The sequence below is a fragment of the Glycine soja genome, chromosome 14 (genome assembly GCF_004193775.1).
Source record: "Glycine soja cultivar W05 chromosome 14, ASM419377v2, whole genome shotgun sequence".
Lineage (NCBI taxonomy): Eukaryota > Viridiplantae > Streptophyta > Magnoliopsida > Fabales > Fabaceae > Glycine > Glycine soja.
The window spans coordinates 48,556,774-48,570,323 of record NC_041015.1 but is presented as its reverse complement, the minus strand read 5'-3'; the positions used below and the strand labels follow the sequence as shown (position 1 = coordinate 48,570,323).

Genomic DNA, 13,550 nt, shown 5'->3' with positions numbered 1-13,550 from the left:
TCTCTACTCTCTAGCTACACAGTTGTTTGTAGTGGTTTATCACTGACAAAAAGTTTTCTTTAGCAGTTTTACATAGCTAGAAAAGTTTTTTTTTGGTGTCAGTGTTAAGAATAAAAACTTAACTTTTATGCATAGCGTATGGACTAAAATTTATAGTTTTCCACACACATAAAATTTTGATGGCTCTAGGTGGGGGGGGTGGGGGGGGTGGGGGGGTGGGGAGGGAGGAGGTTAGAATAGGAAATGTATGTTAAAAAAAATAAAGTGGGGTGTGAACTTAACATAAAAGAGTGGAAATAACATTGTTGGTTTTACTTTGCGATATGTATTCTAAGTCCGTAAATGATTAGCCCAAAGCACAGATTTCAAGGCCCAAGCTTTTATAACAGACTGAGTTTGATGTGAATTTCCCATTATACCCTCCCGGTTTCTCCTGTTCTGTTCGTCCGTCACACTCTTCTCTCTTCATCCTCCCTCTCTTCTTGGGCTTCGCTGCATCAGATCTCGCACTCGCAGCGTAACAAATTTCTTCCTCTAAACTTCAGCATTCTCTTTCTATCAAATCTCTCTCTCTCTCTCTGAAGCTCTGGTTCATGCGCAATGGCTGCAAACGCTCCTATCACCATGAAAGAGACCTTCACGGTTAGTGTCTCTGTTTCCCATTCCTACCCACTTCTTAATTTCCCATTTCCATACCAAAAATCAAAGCTTTTTTCATTTTCAGAAAATGGGGTTGTCTCTCTTGTTCCTTTCCTTCTTCAGATCCCAATGCCACCCAACATTGTCACCATTTTCATTAGTGACCCCATTGTGAAGTTTCCACATTTTTTGTGTTTCTATTTTTTGATTTGCGATTCGGCGTTCTTTTGCAGCTGGGAAGCGTTGGAATCAACCAGCAGTTCATTACATTTACTCATGTGACAATGGAATCGGATAAATACATTTGTGTCAGGGAAACTGGACCTCAGAACAGTGTTGTTATCATTGACATGAGCATGCCAATGCAGCCTTTGAGACGGCCCATAACCGCTGATTCGGCTTTGATGAACCCCAATTCCAGAATTCTTGCTCTCAAAGGTAACGTTGGAGGCTCTGATTTGTGTTGGTATTTCCCAATTGCATCTTATGTATGTACTCTGATTTTGTGGTTATGGGAAGAATCGAAATCCACAAGTTGTGTGTACACATTTGATCATGTTGAATGATCAATGCGGTTCACGTCATTGTGATAGTTAATGATTTGGATAACTGTAGCTTGTGTAAATATGTGTTTTGTATGTCTCATGAATACGAGGTTCTATATGCAGCTCAAGTTCCAGGCACCACTCAGGATCATTTGCAAGTTTTTAACATTGAAACGAAAGCAAAGATGAACTCGCATCAGATGAAAGAACAGGTGTGAATTTGTCATAATGATTTAGAATAAGATACGATCAAGGCAATGTTGCGGGTTGATGCAGGCCAAATGGCCAATTGGGGTCAATTGGATCTGATCCACAATCACGAGTCATGACTTTATGTGGTTGTGGCAGCCACCGCTGCCAAGATGTTGTGGCTGCATTGCATGATGTGATTTGCAATTTAAATCCTTGGATCTTAGCTTGTAAATATTTTTTTGTAAGACAATGTGTTGGATTGTATACGTGATTATTAATTATATTGTGTTTTTATGTTCCATTTCCTATAGGTTGTCTTTTGGAAGTGGATAACTCCAAATACACTGGGAATTGTCACTCAGATGTCTGTATATCATTGGTCAGTTGAAGGTGAGTTTTTATGATTTTCCATTACGAAACAGATGTTTTAATTGCCTGTTCTCTTATGGAATTCTATTTTCTATCTAAATTTTATATTTGAACATCTTATACACCATCTTCATAGTATGCACTGGAACACTTTAGGTTTGTGTATTTAATATCTTTACCATTTCTCATATCTTAGGCAATGGTGAGCCAATGAAGATGTTTGACCGAACAGCTAATCTGGCTAATAACCAAATTATTAGTTATCGTTGTGATCCTAATGAAAAGTGGTTGGTTTTGATTGGAATAGCTCCTGGTTCAGCAGAGGTATGCACTTTCTTTCTGTTAATGATTTTCAGGCATTGATTTTTAGGTGCTAGAAATTCCTCCTATCAGCATATTAATAGGCTAAAAATTTCTGGCAATTTTACGGGTTCATAGTGGCCATTTTTAAGAATGACATTGACATTGTCTCTTGAAATACTATAGGTGCTACCTTTACTTATTCACCTAGTTAGAAATGTTTTGCAAACTATGGGGTGATCTAACAACCTCCCTGTTCCTCTCCCCCACCTTTAGAAGTTATGCACTCAAAAAATCTCTTTTTGATGGGTATGTGTTGGTAATGTAAGTAGGCAGTTCCTGTCTGATCTTTTACCAAAATGTATTATAGATCACAAGCTTGTTATGAATCTATGCCGACAAAAGTCTATGAATTACATGTCAAAGCACTGAGTTACAAAATATTAATGTTTCCTTTTGTAATTTTATGAATTAGATATATATTTTTCATCTACTCGGAAACTTTTTAAGGGTTTTACACATGTAATATTAAGATATATAAATATCAACAACATGCCCCCTCACGCCTAGGGCCATGGACCTAGAGCGTGGAAAATGCGGGTGACCCAACAATGAATCTAGGATAGACTCTGGTAACTTCTTAAAATTTGAGAGTTGAACTCTACCCTACAAAATCAGCTTGTAAGAAGAGGACTGCTCGAGCCTTACCAGCACTACTTACTTAGGTCATATCAATAGTGATGTCGGACTAAACACACCCCCTCACACCTTGCACAATGAAAGTTCTGAAGGCTGCAATGATAGGCTGCAATTAAGGCAGGTTTGGGTTAGGGTTAGGGGTGACCATGGTTAAGGTGGTTTAGGGGTAACCACAACTATAGCAGCTTTCCAATGAATCAAATTAAGATATTCAAGTTTTTCTTACGAAGTAAATAAACCTGATGTATTTCTAATTATTCACTTGATGGTTTGTATCTATATTCTCTCAAGCTTTTATTTTGCATTATTTTTGCTCAAGCTTGTATTTTTTCCAGTTACCAGTTAAAACATTTAAAGGATTTTCTTAACTATGAGTACTAACTACAAAAAGGTTATGTATACTTTTTCTTTTTAAGCTAATGAGTTTTCTGTTTCTATCTTAAGAAGCATTGTTATCCTCCTTAAACTAGTTCTTGTACCTTATTAATAGAATTGTTTTTATTAATTAATGAATTATCGACTTATATTTTATGGTTAAGAATTGCACATATTTTTTAAAATTAAAAGTTCCCGAAGCTTACATTTTTGTGTTATTTAAATTTCTGAACATCAAACCTTGTGAGATTATTAATTGTAAGAATAATTTTATCACATTTTGTTTGTTGTAGAGACCACAACTAGTAAAAGGAAACATGCAACTCTTCTCTGTGGATCAGCAACGTAGTCAGGCTCTTGAAGCACATGCTGCCTCATTTGCTTCGTTTAGAGTAATTTTGTCTCCTTTGTGATTCATTTATTTGGATATCAAATGTTATTTTAGTTTTGCTTCTAAATCAATGGACATTTTTAATTTATGCAACATGTAGGTGGCTGGGAATGATAAGGATTCTACTCTTATTTGTTTTGCATCAAAGAGTATGAATGCTGGACAGGTTACATCAAAGATGCATGTCATTGAACTTGGTGCCCAGCCAGGTATAAGACAGCTAGATCATTGTATAGACTATCTATCTATTACCAACCTGTTGGGGCATTCCTATGGATTGATATGAACAATGTTAACCTATGTAATCTTCAGAAAATTTTCTTCCAAGTAGATATATTTTTTGTAATATTGATTCAACAAATTAATAATAACAGAGATTGTGTAATATGAAGTGCCAGAGGTCATTAACATTGTACACAGTTAACTACCCTCTTCAAATGGAGTAAAACCTAAAAATACTTTGGACTAAACTATCTCAAAAAGATATAATTGAAAGCTATGATTGAGTGTCTTTTATTGGTATTATATTTAACTACTTCATATGCATTCTGACTTCTGAGTTTAGGCTTCTCTATTTTTGGCTTAATTTATAGTGGGTTTGTTCTTTTCTTTTGATGCTTTAAACAGGTGAATCATTTTAAAATGAGACATATTAAGTAAATGTTTTTTTCCTTGGAAATTCATACTTCTTGATACCATCTGGTATATTGTGGCATTTGTTGTTAGGCAAACCATCATTTACTAAGAAACAAGCAGATCTGTTCTTCCCTCCAGACTTTGCTGATGACTTTCCTGTGTCAATGCAGGTATAAGTGTGAACTTCAATGATCAATTAATATTTTCTCCTTTCTTGATAGACATCTTGTAAAATATTTATCATGCTCTGTTGTGCAGATTTCAAATAAATATGGACTGATTTACGTTATCACAAAGCTTGGGCTGTTATTTGTCTATGATCTGGAGACTTCCACCGCAGTTTATAGAAACCGAATCAGTCCCGATCCTATATTTTTGACCACAGAAGCACCTTCAGTAGGGGGGTTTTATGCCATCAATAGACGTGGCCAGGTGTTGCTTGCTACTATAAATGAGGCAGCCATTGTACCTTTTGTTAGTGGCCAGGTAATTTATATAGTATGTTTTTGGGTAACAGAATTATGGGAATAATTTCTTTGGAACCTACTAAATGTTTCTGGAATTTTTGCAGCTAAATAATTTGGAACTTGCAGTTAATCTGGCTAAAAGAGGAAACCTCCCTGGTGCAGAAGAATTGGTAACTTGATTTACATTTGATTAATATTGTGCTGTTAACAATGTTGCCAAACTATACACATTCATATGGACTTTTGAGACTTACTGATTTTATTGAGTTGAATGAGTGCTTTATGAGATCTAGAATATTTTTCAATTTTCTGGGGATGTTTTTTCTGAAAAGCATTCCAGGGGTGTGATCTAGAAGAATTATCAGCTAGGTGACTGACATAAAAGTGCAAGAGAACTATAAACAATATTATATGTGTTTGTGTTGTTTTTTTTATGTTGAGTACTACTAGAAAGGTCACTTTACAGCTTCAAGTTCAAGGTACCTGATTTTTATTTTAATTGTATTAGCATATAATTTATCTTTATGAACTTTTTTTTTCTTCCTAGTTGATTTGATAAAGTGGAAACTGGGAAGCATGGCTTTTTTGTTGTTTGTTTTTCTATTGGTTTTATAATTTACCTTCAATGATTGTCATGTTTCTGCCTTTTTCTCAGGTTGTCAAGCGGTTTCAAGAATTATTTGCTCAGACCAAGTATAAGGAAGCTGCAGAGCTTGCTGCAGAATCTCCACAAGGAATTCTTCGAACTCCTGACACTGTTGCTAAATTTCAGGTACACTTTCGTATCTAGATTTTCTCTGTTGTACATGCCAGTGCTTCTTGCTCCTGTTAAGTGTTTTCTCTTAGTTGTGTGGTGTTTATTCATTGTGGCAATTTATATGGGAGTTCAATATGCTTTTTTTTCATCTAGTTCTTGATTTCTTTTATTAATTTTTTTCAGAGTGTACCTGTGCAAGCTGGGCAGACACCACCACTGTTACAGTACTTTGGTACTCTGTTAACCAGGGGAAAACTCAATTCTTATGAGTCATTGGAATTGTCTCGGCTTGTGGTAAATCAAAACAAAAAGAATCTTCTGGAAAATTGGCTAGCAGAGGACAAACTTGAATGCAGCGAAGAGCTTGGTGACCTTGTGAAGGTTGTGATAGAAACTTAAATTGATTCTCTCTATCACTTTATCATTTGAGTACACACAGATACACACACACACACACACATATATAATATTTTAGTTTAGGGTTAGGGCTAGAACACAAGTTATTTCCTGTGATCCATGTTCCTTTGCTTATTGAAGGCTCTGATTACCATTCATATAAATTTGAGACTAATTATTATGAAATTACAAAAAGCAACTGTTCTTTTTATAATTGAAAGGATAACCTATCACTTAACATAAACTGTAACATTCTCCATCTTCTCGCTCTTCTGGTTACTGCTTTAGTTCACTTTGAGGATACTAATATTAATTTCAGTTTTCAAACTCTGGGCACTTGAGCTTATTAAAATAACTTTTGAAACAACTGTATGATCTGTTTTTTCTTGTTTTCGTAAGCTATAAATTGAAAATTATTATGAAAATAAGCCTCCATGAAAGCTGAATACAGCTTAGGAAGGTAATTGTTTAGGCAATAGGTATTGACTAATTTAATTTTACCATAAAAAATTTTATCAAATTTCATCCTTTATAAGATTTTGTTGTCTGTTGAAATATCTATTCATACTCTATTAAACTTATTTAGTTGGACCGCAGTTACGACATGACAGTAGAGCACTAGAGCTTCTTTAATTAGCTCCATCAAGTACTTCTTAAGCTGTTTATCCATGAACAGATATTTATGTTACTGCCTTTTTTATTTCCTTGGAGGGAATTAAATGTCTGTTCAGTTTGCTTTATTTTTTATTTTGCTGATCTTTTTAATCTTATGAGACATGCATATAATGCAGACCGTGGATAATGACCTTGCATTGAAAATATTTATCAAAGCCAGAGCCACACCGAAAGTTGTTGCAGCATTTGCTGAGAGGAGGGAATTTGACAAGATTCTGATATACTCAAAGCAGGTAATGAAACAAATTTTTTATTAGGCTTTATTTTATAGAACCATAAAATAGTAGTAATATGAGTTATATTTTGGTCTCATTACATAATCTAATAATTTTTTTTATAGTAGATGTTAAATGTAATTTTTTCCTTTTAATTGCTGAAGGTTGGATACACACCTGATTACATGTTCCTTCTGCAAACAATATTAAGGGCAGATGCCCAGGTTAGTGGTTTCTTTTAGAAATAAAATTTGAAGTGCTTATGCCTTACCTTCTATGAAATTCTTATATGGTACACTTGTTTCTGTTCTAATCGTAGTTTAACCTGCATAATATAATAGCAGTCATGAATGACAGTTGACAGTTAAATTAAATGCATCCTAACGGTGATGGTTCTATATTGTTTATGATGCTTACCTAGTTACCTTTATACAATATCTAATATCTTGCCAGTTTACTCTTTTTTTATTTGTTTATTTAGAACTCGTTTCATTGCAGGGTGCTGTAAATTTTGCTCTGATGATGTCTCAAATGGAGGGGGGTTGCCCTGTTGACTATAACACAATAACCGATCTCTTTCTTCAGGTTTATCTATTTCTTCTATTGCTTTAATGATGTTGGGTTCATTGTCCTCTTCTATCATTTATATTTCGATCCACCATTTAAAGAATGAAGTATCACATATAGTCCTACCCAATTCCCCTCCCTCTGTTGCACTATCCTTTATAGAAGCACTATTGCTTGATTACTTGAGCCTGTTCTACTGTTGTTTTTGAAAAACCATTAGTGTAATGTTTTAAATGGAAGAATGAAAAATGCTCGAGAATGCAGTAACTTTATCTTCCACTTAGTTCGAAATTAGAAATGACAATCTATATTAAACCAGGCCTTCCCTTTCTTAAAACCTGTCTTCCACTTAGTTGAAAATTGAATATAAGAATTTATATTAAACCAGGCCTTCTGTTTCTTTAAACTTGGGTTAGTGTTTTTCTATAACTATCCTACTCAGGCTAAGATATTGGTATATTATTCCTTTAATTTTGATAATTGGGGACAATTTGTTAAAGTAAGAACCAATTATTCCCTTATGTTTCAAATTTATTTATGTGCTGGAATTGTTTACCCTTATTTTTGTTTATATGTTTCTTCTGTGGCTTTTTAGAGGAATTTAATCCGCGAGGCAACTGCCTTTTTATTGGATGTGCTGAAGCCAAACCTACCAGAACATGGATATCTTCAAACGAAGGTTCTCTTACTTTCTTTGCTGTAATCTCTATCCATGAGCCAATTGGTGTTATATAGTTTTTTTTTTGTTTTTTTATATTTTTTTAAATATTTACTATTTTTAGGTACTGGAAATTAATCTTGTGACCTTTCCAAATGTTGCTGATGCTATATTGGCCAATGGCATGTTTAGTCATTATGACCGTCCACGGATTGCTCAGCTTTGTGAAAAGGCCGGCCTTTTCATTCGGGCTCTTCAGGTTCTTTGCTTCTATTCTTATGACTGACTGTTATTTCTTGTCAGAATAATTTCTTGAACCTTCTTGTGTGTTGCTTGTGCAGCATTATTCCGAGTTGCCTGACATCAAACGTGTCATTGTGAATACACATGCCATTGAACCGCAGGTTTGAATTTCAAGTGCTAAAGTGACTGGATCTATCTAAAAATTGTTATTTATTCTTATCATGAAATGATTTTCAGGCTCTAGTTGAGTTCTTTGGAACCCTTTCAAAAGAATGGGCGCTAGAGTGCATGAAAGATCTTTTACTGGTCAACCTTAGGGGCAACCTTCAAATAATTGTGCAGGTACTGTATTAGGGCTTGGTAGTCGGTATAATGTTTCCATGATATTTTTAACAATTATCTTTTTTTGGTTTTTTTTTTATAATTTCTATAAAAGAATCTTACTAGTACATGATTTGCAGACTGCTAAGGAATATTGTGAACAGCTGGGTGTTGATGCATGCATTAAACTCTTTGAGCAATTCAAGTCCTATGAAGGACTATACTTTTTCTTGGGTGCATATTTGAGCTCTAGGTATTTCTTAAGGAGCAATGTACATGACACCAGTTCTCTACACAAACTATTGCTTTTCAAGTTCTATTTACTTTTCTAATTTTGGCTTTTTATTCTGTCTTGTACAGTGAGGATCCTGATATTCACTTCAAGTATATTGAAGCAGCTGCGAAAACTGGACAAATTAAGGAGGTGGAGCGTGTTACTCGGGAATCAAACTTTTATGATGCTGAGAAGACCAAGAACTTTCTAATGGAGACCAAGCTTCCAGATGCACGACCATTGATAAACGTGTGTGATCGTTTTGGTTTTGTTCCGGATCTCACCCATTATCTCTACACCAGCAACATGCTTCGTTATATTGAAGGATATGTTCAAAAGGTATTTGTTGTGACTTGTAAAGTGTGGTATTTAATTTTTATGATTCTCATTGGAGTGTATTTTAAATCTTTCTACGCTGATATCAAACATGAATTTCTTATGTTATCCTTCTTGCTATAGGTGAATCCAGGAAATGCTCCTCTAGTTGTTGGACAATTGTTAGATGATGAATGCCCTGAAGATTTCATTAAAGGTCTTATACTTTCAGTTCGTTCTCTTCTTCCAGTTGAGCCTTTAGTTGAAGAATGTGAGAAGAGGTGTGCAAGTTTTTTCCACCCTGCATCCCCAAATTACCATATTATTTTTTCTCATTGCACTTTCTATGCGCAGAAATCGTCTCCGCTTGCTTACTCAGTTTTTGGAGCATCTTGTAAGTGAGGGAAGCCAGGATGTGCATGTACATAATGCTCTGGGTAAAATTATCATTGACAGCAATAACAATCCTGAGCATTTTCTTACAACCAACCCATATTATGATTCTCGTGTTGTTGGTAAATATTGTGAGAAGCGGGATCCTACACTTGCTGTTGTTGCTTACCGAAGGGGGCAATGTGATGATGAGCTTGTTAATGTTACCAATAAAAATTCCTTGTTCAAACTCCAAGCCAGGTGTGTGTACTGTCCTTCATTAAGGTGTCATTGTATTTCATAATGTTAGTTTGGGACACTCATGTTATTTCTTGATGTTTGTATCAGATATGTTGTGGAGCGTATGGATGCTGACCTCTGGGAGAAAGTTCTTAATCCTGAGAATGAGTTCAGAAGGCAGTTGATTGATCAAGTGGTGTCCACTGCTTTGCCTGAAAGCCAGAGTCCTGATCAAGTTTCAGCTGCAGTGAAAGCTTTTATGACTGCTGATCTTCCCCATGAGTTGATTGAGCTTCTTGAAAAGATTGTCTTACAAAATTCTGCTTTCAGTGGAAACTTTAATCTGCAAAATTTGCTGATCCTCACTGCAATCAAGGCAGACCCCTCAAGAGTCATGGATTACATTAATAGGCTGGACAACTTTGATGGCCCTGCTGTTGGGGAGGTGGCAGTAGAAGCAAACCTATATGAAGAAGCTTTTGCCATTTTCAAAAAATTTAATTTGAATGTTCAAGCTGTTAATGTCCTACTAGATAACCTTCGGACCATTGATCGAGCTGTGGAGTTTGCATTCCGGGTTGAAGAAGAGGCTGTATGGAGCCAAGTGGCTAAGGCACAACTAAGAGAAGGCTTAGTAAGTGATGCAATTGAGTCATTCATCCGTGCAGATGATTCCACTCACTTCTTAGAGGTTATAAAAGCTTCCGAAGATGCAGAAGTATACCATGACCTAGTAAGGTACCTTCTCATGGTTAGGCAGAATACCAAAGAGCCCAAGGTGGACAGTGAGCTCATATATGCATATGCAAAGATTGACCAACTTGGAGAAATTGAAGAGTTTATATTGATGCCAAATGTTGCTAATTTACCAAATGTTGGAGACCGTTTGTATGATGAGGCTCTCTATGAGGCTGCAAAAATTATATTTGCTTTTATTTCAAACTGGGCTAAGTTAGCAGTGACATTGGTGAAGCTTAAACAATTCCAAGGTGCTGTTGATGCTGCTAGGAAAGCAAACAGTTCAAAAACATGGAAGGAAGTTTGTTTTGCCTGTGTTGATGCTGAGGAATTCCGATTGGCTCAGATTTGTGGTCTTAATGTCATCATTCAGGTGGCATTCTTTTTTCTAGAATATTTTTACATTTTTATCTTTATCCTGATAATCCAGTTACCCCTGCCTCCCTCAAATTTTGAATATAAAAATTTACTAATCATGTTGTAAATCTCTATGTGCAAGTTAATGAGTTGTGTTATGAAAATTGGGAAATGTAGAACATTGGCAACAAGTGCCAGATAGACTGTTGATTAGTTTGTTATTTTCTGTTGTTTGACTGCTAATTCTCTTTATTATTATGAAGGTGGATGATTTGGAAGAGGTTAGTGAGTTTTATCAGAACAGAGGATGCTTTAATGAACTCATATCTCTAATGGAGAGTGGACTTGGACTGGAGCGTGCCCATATGGGTATCTTTACTGAGTTGGGAGTTCTTTATGCAAGATATCGTCCTGAGAAGTTAATGGAGCACATTAAGCTGTTCTCAACTCGGCTTAACATTCCCAAGCTTATTCGAGCCTGTGATGAGCAGCAGCATTGGATGGAACTTACATACTTATACATCCAATATGATGAGTTTGATAATGCTGCAACTACTGTAATGAATCACTCTCCTGAAGCATGGGACCACATGCAATTCAAAGATATTATAGTTAAGGTTGCAAGTGTGGAGCTCTACTATAAGGCTGTTCACTTCTACTTGCAAGAACATCCTGATATTATAAATGATCTTCTTAATGTACTTGCCCTTCGTGTGGACCACACCCGTGTTGTGGATATAATGCGGAAGGTCTGTAGGTCTCATTCTATTTTCTAATGTGTTAAGTTTTAATCTTCTTTTGGTGAAGTTAATAACTGTTTGAAAATATTTTATGCAATATTCTTATTTGTTGCTTGATTTTTTCTGGTTTTTAGGCTGGCCACATCCGATTGGTTAAGCCGTACTTGGTTGCAGTTCAAAGCAATAATGTGTCTGCTGTTAATGAAGCTTTGAATGAAATTTATGTTGAGGAGGAGGACTATGATAGACTTCATGAATCAATAGATCTGCATGACAACTTCGATCAGATAGGTCTTGCACAGAAGGTGAATCTTCCGTATCTTTCAAATTGCTAAAATTGAAATCTGAATCTTACTGAGAAACTTAGGGGTCATTTGGTTTGAAGAAATGTTTTTTTTTTCTGTTTCTATTTTTAAATTTAATTACAAAAATATCACTTTATTTTCATTTTGTTTCCTAATTTCAAAAGTTTATATAACAGTGGAAACAGAAATTTTTGTAATTATAACAGAAAACTGTGAAATCACAAGTTTTATTGTTTCCTATACAAATATTTGAAATGGAAACAAGGTTACATTTTTGTAATTAGAAGTGAAGACATAAAACATTTTGTTAAACCAAGCATAGCCTTAAAGTTTGACAATTAGTGATTGGCTTTAACAATGTGTATGTGCAGATTGAGAAGCATGAGCTTCTTGAGATGAGGCGTGTCGCTGCTTACATTTATAAGAAAGCTGGAAGATGGAAGCAGTCCATTGCTTTGTCAAAAAAAGACAATCTTTACAAGGACTGTATGGAAACTTGCTCTCAATCTGGTGACCGTGAACTCTCAGAGGATTTGCTTGTTTACTTTATTGAGCAGGTCTATTTTCTTATTCCCTTCCTTGAAATACCAAACTCTTCTATTCATATCTCAAAACCTTGCCAGGTCCCACTTTGTGGTTTGACCTCTGCTAAAGTTTAAATAGCTTTCATAAATACATTGCTTCACCTCACCTTTGTTTTCTTTGTCATGCTTCTTTGGTCTTAATTTTAAATTTTAACAAAGGAGTTATGTTAATATTATTCCCTGTATCTTTCCAGGAGAAGAAAGAATGTTTTGCATCTTGCCTCTTTGTCTGTTATGATATAATACGGCCAGATGTTGCTCTTGAGCTAGCTTGGATGAACAATATGATTGATTTTGCTTTCCCATACCTCTTACAGGTATATTTTCCACTGGGGCTTCGTTCACTATATTTATTACTGGATGATTTTTCTTCCTTTTAATGATAATCATTTTTTAATATTTCCCCCCTAGTTTATTCGAGAGTATACTGGTAAAGTTGATGAGCTTATCAAGGACAAAATTGAAGCACAAAAAGTGGAGAAAGCTAAAGAGAAGGAAGAGAAGGAAGTTCTTGCACAGCAGGTACTCTCCCCCCTCCCCCAATATCAAATCCTTTCCTAATGAAGTCAGATAATATCCTTTTTCTTTTGGGCACATATTTTATCTTATATTTGGCTATCAAATTAATACTAGTTTCAATTATCTCCAGAATATGTATGCCCAGTTACTACCACTTGCTTTGCCTGCACCACCAAGTATGGGTGGAGGAGGGTATGCACCACCAACACCCCCTATTGGTGGTATGGGGATGCCTCCGATGCCCCCTTTTGGCATGCCTCCAATGGGCGGTGGCAGTGGCTCCTACTGATCTCTCCATTCCAGACAGGAGAAATTTTTGCTATAAATTTTATTGGAGAAGCTAGGTACATTAACACGATTAATGAAAGCATCTACCTTAGCCCTTTTGACGACTGTGGCTTTTTTGCATGGAAAGTTAGTCAATTGCTGAATAGATTGGGTTGTCTGATCAATCCTGTGAGATGATTGAATCTTCTGAGGCTTTAGTTTGGTTTCTGTATGTATAGTTGATTCTTTCTCACAAATAATTGTTTTCTTAGTTGTGTAGTCATGTAACTGTATTCTGATTAGGATTTCACTCAAATTTTGTTCGGTTAATTTGGTATATAAATATTCATCAAATATTAGTAATGTTCTCTTTGTGCAGGTTGGTTTCCCTTCT

General features: G+C 35.6%; 1 protein-coding gene across 1 annotated transcript; it reads left to right on the top strand.

Annotated features, from left to right (window-relative positions):
• The first annotated feature begins 415 nt into the window (after positions 1-415).
• LOC114384958 (clathrin heavy chain 1-like) lies at positions 416-13,534 on the top strand. The gene is made up of 30 exons (XM_028344815.1): positions 416-642; positions 873-1,077; positions 1,308-1,396; positions 1,688-1,766; positions 1,942-2,069; positions 3,413-3,511; positions 3,611-3,719; positions 4,237-4,316; positions 4,405-4,632; positions 4,718-4,783; positions 5,269-5,385; positions 5,554-5,751; positions 6,558-6,674; positions 6,821-6,880; positions 7,155-7,241; positions 7,819-7,902; positions 8,006-8,140; positions 8,223-8,285; positions 8,362-8,466; positions 8,586-8,698; positions 8,806-9,058; positions 9,179-9,315; positions 9,389-9,667; positions 9,755-10,757; positions 11,005-11,490; positions 11,616-11,786; positions 12,158-12,343; positions 12,565-12,687; positions 12,782-12,892; positions 13,020-13,534. The coding sequence occupies exons 1-30, from the start codon at positions 601-603 to the stop codon at positions 13,176-13,178; spliced, it is 5,112 nt and encodes a 1,703-aa protein (XP_028200616.1). The 5' UTR covers positions 416-600; the 3' UTR covers positions 13,179-13,534.
• The last annotated feature ends 16 nt before the right edge of the window (positions 13,535-13,550 follow it).